At 38.3% G+C, this 9,472-nt stretch overlaps 1 protein-coding gene across 1 annotated transcript; it reads right to left on the reverse strand.

Annotated features, from left to right (window-relative positions):
- Positions 1–8,668, reverse strand: LOC105130872 (protein transport protein SEC16B homolog). Its single transcript, XM_011033578.1, has 14 exons — positions 8,551–8,668; positions 6,575–8,389; positions 6,043–6,366; positions 4,947–5,075; positions 4,742–4,864; positions 4,445–4,615; positions 3,834–3,959; positions 3,614–3,748; positions 3,176–3,303; positions 2,991–3,099; positions 2,586–2,897; positions 2,341–2,490; positions 1,943–2,241; positions 1–1,017 (listed from the first exon to the last, which is right to left on the reverse strand). Exons 2-14 carry the CDS (start codon positions 8,264–8,266, stop codon positions 498–500), a joined length of 4,218 nt encoding a protein of 1,405 aa, XP_011031880.1. The 5' UTR covers positions 8,267–8,389; positions 8,551–8,668; the 3' UTR covers positions 1–497.
- Positions 8,669–9,472: the final 804 nt, after the last annotated feature.

Consider the following 9,472-nt stretch of genomic DNA (forward strand, 5'->3'; position numbering starts at 1 on the left):
TTAAGCTTCAAAAGGCATATATGGGAATGCAATTGAACAATCAAAACGTTTTATTTTTCTTTTTTCAGAGAAAATGAGTACACTATGTTCCCCTTGAAATGACCTCTGGGGACTTTCTACTATCTACTTCAATGGACATTTCCTCTGCCCAACAAATGAACAAATGAACTAGCTGTACAATTGTGCCATTGCAGGCTCTCTTTGATTTATGTTTAAGAAACCAGCTCCTCAAACTTCAGATGGTAGCAACTCCTGTGATATTCAAACAAAATCTAGGCTTAAGATTATAGTAATACATTAGCCATCTGCATTTGAACATAAATTTAAGAGGGGAATGGATTGTGTAAGGTTTGATAGAAAACATGTTCTGCTTCTCCATGACCCCATTCTGATGCAGCACCACCAAACATCTTCCAAGACGTGCTGGATGGTTCCCATCCGAGTATTGCATCGACCACAAGGAACAAAACTTGGTATGCACATCTCCAGTACTCAAATCAAAGCTCCACCTCATGAAGGTCATCGCCAAAACTGCCACTACTTGACATACGAGTCATGGAATGGTTGCTAGGCATAAATGATGAAGGGGACATGCTCAACATCTCCCCTTGCGATTTGGATTCTACCGCCTTGGGAGGACTAAATGAATCACTGAAGCTCCCACTCCAAGATGCTGTTCGTCGGGAGTGAGATGAAACAGGGCCATTGCCATTTATCATGGCCCCCTTCCTTGTAATGTTATCCATGCTTGAAAATCTTTGCATAGTTAGTGCTGAAGATGTTGAAGGATGTGAAGGGCCATTCTTGTTCATATTAGATGTTGAAGGGTTTTCAGTAGTTGCACTGTCTTCTTGTATGTTTTCTGCTATAGCTTCCATAGAATATTCATGTGGTGGTGCAGGTGTGGGAACAAAAAACTTTGCATTTGCAGCAACAGCAGGTTTGACAGATGGAACAGACGGGGACTGGAACAGATTTGCTGGGCTTCCACCCCCTTGGTTAAAGGTGTCAACATACCTGTCAAACACCCATGAAAATTATATTGAGAATAGTTTGTATTCATTAAATAACTAGGAATAGAGAATCAAGCATAAGTCTTTAACCCAGATGAATAAGTCTTCTTCTAAACTCATCAGCAAATCAGCCACACATTTCAACAGGATAACAAGATAAATTAGGATTTAGGAACTTGATATATACTCAAGTTCCTACATATGTGAAAGCTGGGCTCAAACTTTTAAAAATTGACCTAGTGATGCAATTTCAAACCAAGTTTTTACAATATAAGTTGAAAATATAACCTCTCATTCAGTTGAATTTCCAAAAAGATAAAAGCCCAGTAGTTCTGCGAAGTTTTATTATCAACAAAATTTACCAATGATTGAGCATGGACTCGCAACTTGATCACTGATGTCCAAACCAGGTGCCCGGAGTTCCAAAAGATGGAGACTTATCAGATGTGTTTGGTCAGCAGATAGGACTGGACGAGACTGTTCCATAGGTGCGGACAGAAATTTGGTTGTGGGACGGTACAAAACCTACCCATGTGGACACCGAACACCAATACAAGTTAAGTTGTCATGTCATATCCTGTCCTGTCCTGTCCAGCCCAATCCAATTCCATGTACCAAGCACTGCTCCATTATGACATGAAACAGAAAAGGTTGATCGTGATGGGTGATGTAATGATTTAAACCCCTTGAGAGAGTTCAATTTGCAGAATTAGTCATATTTCTGGCCATTCCAAAACTAAATAATAGAACCTTCATGTGTTTTTCCCTTATTCCCTCTTCCCCATATACCAATAGGTTCCTAGTAAAATAAAACAACTTTTATGTCCAACCTTCACTTTATTTGTTTATCATCAATTCTTTTTTGACTAGTATTCTTACTTTCATGATATTCATTTTGCAGAGAAGAAAACAAAAGGCTTCTAAGTTACCTTGCTCGCACACCCATGCGCCCGCGAGCTGAGAATTGATTTGAACCGATTGGAATAGGTGGAATCCCTGAGGCACGGTCCATTGGAGTGGGACTCTTAAACGGTGGGCTCCCATCTGCTGAAGATACATCACTCTTCAATGAGGATTTCAAGTTGTAGTCAGACCCTCCATTCTGGAAGCCCAGAGTTGTCGGAGGGGGAGCCAAGGCTGGTTCTTCAGCTGGGGGTTCAGCACCTTCCTCCACCCATCTCTTGAGCTTTTCATCATAATAAAATTTGTTCTTTTCACCTAATTTAGCCTTAAGTCACAACACAAGTGATAATTAACACGAGTTCCAAGAAATTATTGATAGTTTCTCCCTGAAAAAGTATACAGAAATCACATAACATCAATCCACCTGCTTGTCTGACCGAGGTCTTAAGACTAGCCCCACAGTCTTCTGCAAGAGTTGTGAACCAAAACCAAAACGACCAAACCGAGATGACACCACTGGGCCTGATGCCTTGCTTTGTGCACCGGATGAAGTTCCTTCTGTTGATGAATCAACCTGATCCTCCCACAAGGCAGTAAGAAGATGCGATATAATTAACATGAACATCAAGCAGTTAACGATAGTGTTTCAACTTGCAGATTATAACAAACCTGTCTTGGACTTCTACCAAAGTCTGGCTCTGAAACGCTTCTGTTATGCATTGTCATTCTATTTCCATCAGCTGCCCATTCACTTATGGGCTCCATTGAAGCAGAAGGCATTAGTGATGACATGGCCATTGTTGACTGACTGCCTGAGACTCTGGGAGCCACCAGTTGGTGATGGCTATCTTGCACACTTCCTTGCGATGCTGATGGTACCGGTGGTGGTAGGCCCCCAACAACACGATGTGCAGTGCTATCAAAAAAGTTGAGCAACTTGCCAACTAACTTTGCAGGAGCCAAATTTGTGGTGTATCCACCCTGAAAATAGAGTATCTCATTATAGTCAGAATACGTAAGGAAAAAAGAAAGAAAGAATAAGAAAGAAGTAAGGAGTTCATGCTAAATCATTGCCTGCTGATGGGCTCTACATCTTTCCTCAAGGGACAGTACTAATTGTTTCCATGTTTCTACTTCTGGAGCTCGACCAGTTTTTAGGGACTTTAAAACAGCCTGGCAATACCTGAATAAACTCACCAGATCAAGGCAAATGAAAGACAATTACATAAAGAACTACATAAAAATTCCCATCCACTTACTTGAGTGAATCAGAGACTTTGCCCACTTCAGCCAGCATGTATGCATATATGAGCTTATATGGCTGAAATGGCAGCAGGATAAACTGGGAGTTACCAAGCACCTTTGAGTATTCATACAACTCAGTTCTCTGACAATACACCCCATTAAAAAAATCAAATAAGATTCCATTGAAAGACACGCTGAGTGTAGAATTATATTAGAGAGAAAGGTCGAGTTTGAAATCAAAAGAAACACTTCAAAATTTCACCATTCTCAACTTTGTTCATAAAATTGTATTGTGATAATTGATTTGTATAATTAACCAAACAACCTATCTACCCAACCTAGAGGTCCAGAACAAAATTGTTCATTTGTATTAGAAGCAACCATCGCATGATAACATACCACAAATAAATCATAAGTAAAATGTGCAAGAGTCAAACAAAATTACTGAGCACCTGAATAGCCTCTGGACTAGCATATGTTCGAGGATGCTTCCAGTGATCTGCTCCAATTAGGCATAGCCTTGCAGTGTCTGAATGCGACTCAAAGTTTGCTTCTGCTACTAAATAGCAGATGTGTGCAGCAGTAATCTGAGTAACCACTCTCATGTAAGTTTCAGGATACAGGGTTTTCAAATGAAGCCACCAAACAAAGGACCAAAGAAAAAAAAGATACCTCACTTCTATCCTTCCATAGGCAATCTCCAAGATGTATGAGCACAAGTTCATCATCTTTTGTTCTGTTTGCAGTTATTACAGCCAAATTCTCTTCCCAATCATCAAGCATTCCATTTGTCCCAAGCTGTAGTTGACAGCAAAACATAGAGAAACAAAATTATACACCAATAAAAACTGGTAAGAAATTTTATTTTTTGAAAGAACAGAAAAGGAGACTATTGATGCAAAGGTAGATAACCAGAACAAAAATTTAAAATTTGAAAAGAAGGCAATGAAACGACAGATATATCAAAGTCTATAAGCATTCAGTATCCTAATAAACAGGATTGGGGAGAAAGCTTAGTTATTCTATATAGCTTGAGATCTAGCAGTATGGCCATTACGTGGAAACAACACAGATGGCATAGCAGGTTAGTAGTCTAGTCAACATGATCCAAAATACAATTCTTTTTTCTTTGGCTTCAATCTCAAAAAATTCTCCATCAACACAAAGAATTCTCTCTCAAGTTCTTGATCCCATAAATGTGTTTTTTAACAAAAAGAATCAACATATCACAGGCATTCAGCCCTTGACATGGTAGGATGACAATTCATGCATCAATATCTCACCTGTACAGGTTGTTGAGGTGTACTAAAACCACCTTGAAGGCCACCATGTCCAGTAGCATTTGTGGAAAATACCTCAGCTGGTTGCCCTGCTATTAGCAAGCATAATGTCCGCAAAGGAGATCCAGCAACCAGCTGGCGAAGTGCCATTAGCTTGATAGTATCGACATAGTACTGTATCACCCCAGCCACAAAAAGGCACAAAAAGAAAGAGTGAGAGTCGGGTAAATATCTGACAATCTTCCTTGTAAGTGAAATTATCAGAAAAAAATCAAAGATGTCAGTAACAGACAAAAATACCTGATCACCCAGCTGTGATGCAAGAACAAGTGCAGGTCCCCACAACTGGCCTTCTTGTGCACATTGTAGGGCCTCTTTTTTTCTACCAGAAACCAGAAGATGTTGTACCTCAGAAGCAGTTGCCTAGAACATACATCAGAATCTTTAAGAAGATTGGTAAGTGTCCATACAGTAGCAAGAATTAACAAAGTAGTATATGAGATACCCTAATTTGTCCTTCAGACGGCACATTCTGCAAACAGTGGTCAAGGGCACCAAACTCACTGAATTGGGTGCCATTCCTCTTGACAGATCCAAAAAGTTCTGCAACTGCTGATTCTGGAGCATCACTCTCCTACAAAAATACAAATAATATTAAAAATGCCAGGCCAGGTTAGTCATTTCTAAATGTGGCTCTTCAGAAATGATTGCAATGGTAAAATTACGAACTCAATCTAGCATTACATGCATAAAGTCTAAGGTGATGATGTGAAACTCAATGATGTAAAATCAAATAGCAAGAAAGCAAATATTAGGAACCACATCATGAAACAAAAAAAAACCCACAACACACTTGTTGCAGTATTAATTAAATGAAGTAGATTATAGCGATACTCCATGCAGGTTGCCCAAATGCTTCAGGTAGCCCATGTGCTTTCATAAGCGAGCTGGATCCCCAACTCTTTTCTAGTTTAGAGATTAGACACCCCATGCAGCATGCCCTTTCAGTCATGTCCGGCCAACTCTCTTTCAAGCAAGCAATGCCAATTAACTCCAAATGGGCTTGAAACAGTTTTCCCTTTTGAGACATTACATAGTTTAGAAAAACATCACACAAGATGAGGAAGAAAAATGGGGTTCTAAGTGGAGAGAATTTTTATTTCCAGCTCTTTGGTTGGGGAAAGGGAGAGGGAGAGGCATTTCATAGCCTAATACTTCTAAAGACTGACCTGACCTATCAAACTAAAGATTTATTGCAACATGTTTTTTTTTCTTGCTAACAACTCATTGCAAAGCAAACAACAAAGGTAAACGAGTATTTACACCACATTACAAAATAGAGGCACGCAACTTTCTTCATTAGAGGGATTAGAATTAGCTATTATAAACCTGAATGGGTGACAGAGCATAAATTGGCAATGGTCACATGAAAAGAATTTGTTAACATGAGATGCAAAATACAGCAATGTCTATTTCCTATTTCAGAATGACTTCCCTGAATGTAAAAAAACTGGGGCAAGAAGAGTGGAAATTAAGATGTTTAACAGAAAAAAATGCGATTTAAATGACAAAAATTATTGAAATAGAAATTTGTATTTTACCTTTAATAAATTGTCAGTTCCAAAAGATGATCGAAGTTTTCCATAATGTTGACAAGCTAACTTAAGCAAAGAAAGAAGCAACCTCAATGCTTTGCCTTTTTTATGATTCACATCAGGCAATTCACAGTGTGCAATCCTCTCATCAATCCACTTATTCAACTCTTTATTTCCAACATTGCCACCCACCAATGGACCTGGAAAGGACTGTTGGCAGAGAGCATCAAAATAACAGCAAGTGCTCCCTCCAACACTCGAAGAATTATCACTACTCCCTGACAAAACCTCCATCAAATTCATTACAGAGATTGAGCCTCCTACATGATCCTTTACATAAAATAAACACACATTATCAGCCCACAAGCAATACAAGAATTCAACAAAATTAAAGAAAAAGAAATGAGTTTCTTTTAATTTGTGAGAATACTGACACAAATTACAAAGACTTTTGCTACCAGATTGACTGGTTAACACTCATAATATGATGCAAAAAATAAGGAAAAGAGCTACGAAAGAGATTATTTCAGAGCCTCACCTGGTTGCCAAAGTATGTGTTCCTGAGAGAACTGCCATCTTTCATTACTATGAGCTTCCCACCAAATCCAAAAGTAACCAATGCATGTGGAGGACGGCCAGCAGAGGATCTCCCTGTGTTGGGAGCACAAGAAAACTGCTGGTTACTCTGAAATGATTGATGGGTGACACTTACTTGTTCCTGACTGCAACTGTAATCATTTGAAAAGTTTGCTTGTTCATTCTGCTTTACAGTTCCCTGATTATACTGCTGACTGAAGCTCCCACCAGGTACAAAATTTTGCAACCCAACAAGCTCATTAGCCTCAGCATTACTTTGACTTGCTTTGTCATATGATGGAACCGTCCCCAGAGAATTGATAGGTTTCTGCTGATCCGCGTGGTTGTTCATGGAAAAGTTTGAACCATATGGTTTATCTAATTGCAGGTTTCCACCAAAATTCGAAACAGCATCTATCTTAGCAGTAGTCTGAGGTTGCCACATATTCAAATTCTGCTGATTGTTGCCATAAGACTCATCCCAGCTGCCATGTTGGCCTTGGCTATTATAGCCTTGTGAACCGTACTTGCCAGCTTGCCCATACTCAGCATATGTGCTACTACTATTTTGCGAATATGGATCACTAAATGCAAATCCATTTTGATTCTGCTGACCATTAGTTTTAACAGTTGTTGATTTTGCTGATGATGTGTAACTTTCCAGAGAGCACCATTCCCCTACCATTGTGTCGTAATACCAACCAGGATATTGTGGGTCAAAAACCATGTGTTCAGGGTAACCATTATTATTCCCTTGGGAAACCTGATTCCAGCTAGACACACTCTCGGTTGTACTAGTCTCAGCCACAGTTGCCACCACAGACTGTGAAGTCTGCTGCAAATATTTAACCTCTGTTTTCCCATCAGAGGCAGAAGCTGAAGCCCATTCACCCCCCAAAGCACCATCAACAATTCCTTGCACGCTTGCCGTAGCATCAAAAGCATCCACTTGATACCATTGCCCAGTGTTTGCGTCATACTTCCATCCAGGGTACATGTTTTCCCAGTGCTGACTGCTATTCAAGTCCTGCTCATTCACATTCTCCACCGATCCTGCATAAACATGACCACCATCTTGATATTTCTGGTAACAGACCGAATTATCCAATCCACCACAATCTGTGTTCTCTAAATTACCAACACTTTCAACTGTTTTCACAGGAAAATCCTCTGAAATGCCTCCAAAATCATTAAAGAAATCAGTGGATGAACCAAACCCATTCTCTGCAGAACCTGCATAAAATGAACCCCAGCCCACTTCCTTAACCCCTGATTTCATGGATTCACTACTTTGACTAACTATAGCCTCAGGCACAACCGCAGATCCAATCCCATCATTATTAGACTCAACCAACTCATCAGACAAGCTCAGCGGATTCACCAACTCCAATGCATTACTCTCTTCCGCCTTCACATCATCCAATCCTGCAGCATCATCGCCCGAATTGATTTCACCCTTCCCTTCGAATCCACCTTTTGCATCCTCAATACTGAGATTGGCAAAGGCTTTCGCCTCATCGGAATCGCTTCCCTCAGTGAACTTAGGGGCTGAATCCGAATTAGTGGGTCTAAAATCATCATCATCAACTAAATTATCAAAGAAATCCTCATCCGTCTGATCCTCCATCACATTAAATGGAGGATTCGTAGCCATCTAAAAAACCGATGATCTAACCCTAACGATCTACAAAAAAGTTCCAGACCAATTTAACCCTCCAGTTTTCCCTAAATGAGCTGTGATGCAATGAAAACCTCGAGATCCAAAAATTAAAACGATCTAAAAGGAAAAAAACAGAGAGATCCAGAAGTTAGCAGATCTCTCTGTAATTAGAGAAGCATAACTTAAGATCAAATGATAATAATAAAAAAATCAGGAATTTGGAGACTGAATTGAACGCATCGGGTTAAGATAAAGGAGAAGGATGGAAGTTAACTTACAGATCGAATTAGGGATTTGAAGAGAGAATCGAGAGCCAGAAAGGGAAAGCGCTCGATTTGGCACCAACTACCCAGCCAGAGGAGCTTCGTTTTTGTTTTGTTTTTCTTTCCTTTTCCTTTTCCTTTTTATTTTAATTCGTTATTATTTACGTTTTTCTTTTTTTTATTTGCAAAAATAAAGAAAAAGAACAAAAATTTGCGCAGGTAGGGTCGTGGTGCTTTAATTTTACCGCGTGTATGTGTGTGCGCATATTTTGAATCCCTTGCGAACGAATGACCTATGGATGGAAACAAATAGCGAGTCCCTTAAGGGTGTGTTTGTATGTAAGATAGCATTTTTATTTTTAAAAATATTTAAAAAATTATTTTTTTATTTTTATTATGAGTATGTCGAAATAATTTAAAATATAAAAAAATTAAAATTCAGAAAATACAGTTTGAAACTTCCAAAGAGCTTCTAAAATGAATTGACATGCTTACATATCTAATCTATATAAAGTAAACACTCTATTCAACAAAATATATATATATATATATATATATGAAGATATGTATATCTTATTATTATCATGATTATCAATTTGAAAAAAAAAACAAAAAATTATATATATATATATATATATATATATATATGTATATATATGGGCGTGTGAATGCTAGTTAATTAATTAAAATTAAGAATAAAAATAAAAGGGGTGGTGGATTCATTATTCACCTAAACATATTTTGTATTATTAAAAAAAATAATGAATTTATCATCTTATCCTTAAAAAAAAAACAGAGAGAGTGTAAGCTAATATACAAGACATGATCGCCTTTGTAACAGAACCATTTTAGCATTTTAAATTGATTGGAGATAAGATAAAAAATTTCATTTTTTTTACATAATTAAATACATCTACGCTCTTAAAATAGAGAATAT

Source organism: Populus euphratica, unplaced genomic scaffold, assembly GCF_000495115.2.
Source record: "Populus euphratica unplaced genomic scaffold, PopEup_1.0 scaffold43.1, whole genome shotgun sequence".
NCBI classification, from domain to species: Eukaryota; Viridiplantae; Streptophyta; class Magnoliopsida; order Malpighiales; family Salicaceae; genus Populus; species Populus euphratica.

Bases quoted from the DNA above. Each gene is read 5' to 3' on its own strand.
- LOC105130872 (XM_011033578.1), bottom strand. From the start codon at position 8,266: ATGGCTACGAATCCTCCATTTAATGTGATGGAGGATCAGACGGATGAG. The intron at 3,960-4,444 runs GTGAGATATTGA...TGTCAACTACAG, and splicing joins CACCTCAACAACCTGTACAG to CTTGGGACAAATGGAATGCT. The intron at 3,100-3,175 runs GTAAGTGGATGG...GAGTTTATTCAG, and splicing joins AAAGTCTCTGATTCACTCAA to GTATTGCCAGGCTGTTTTAA.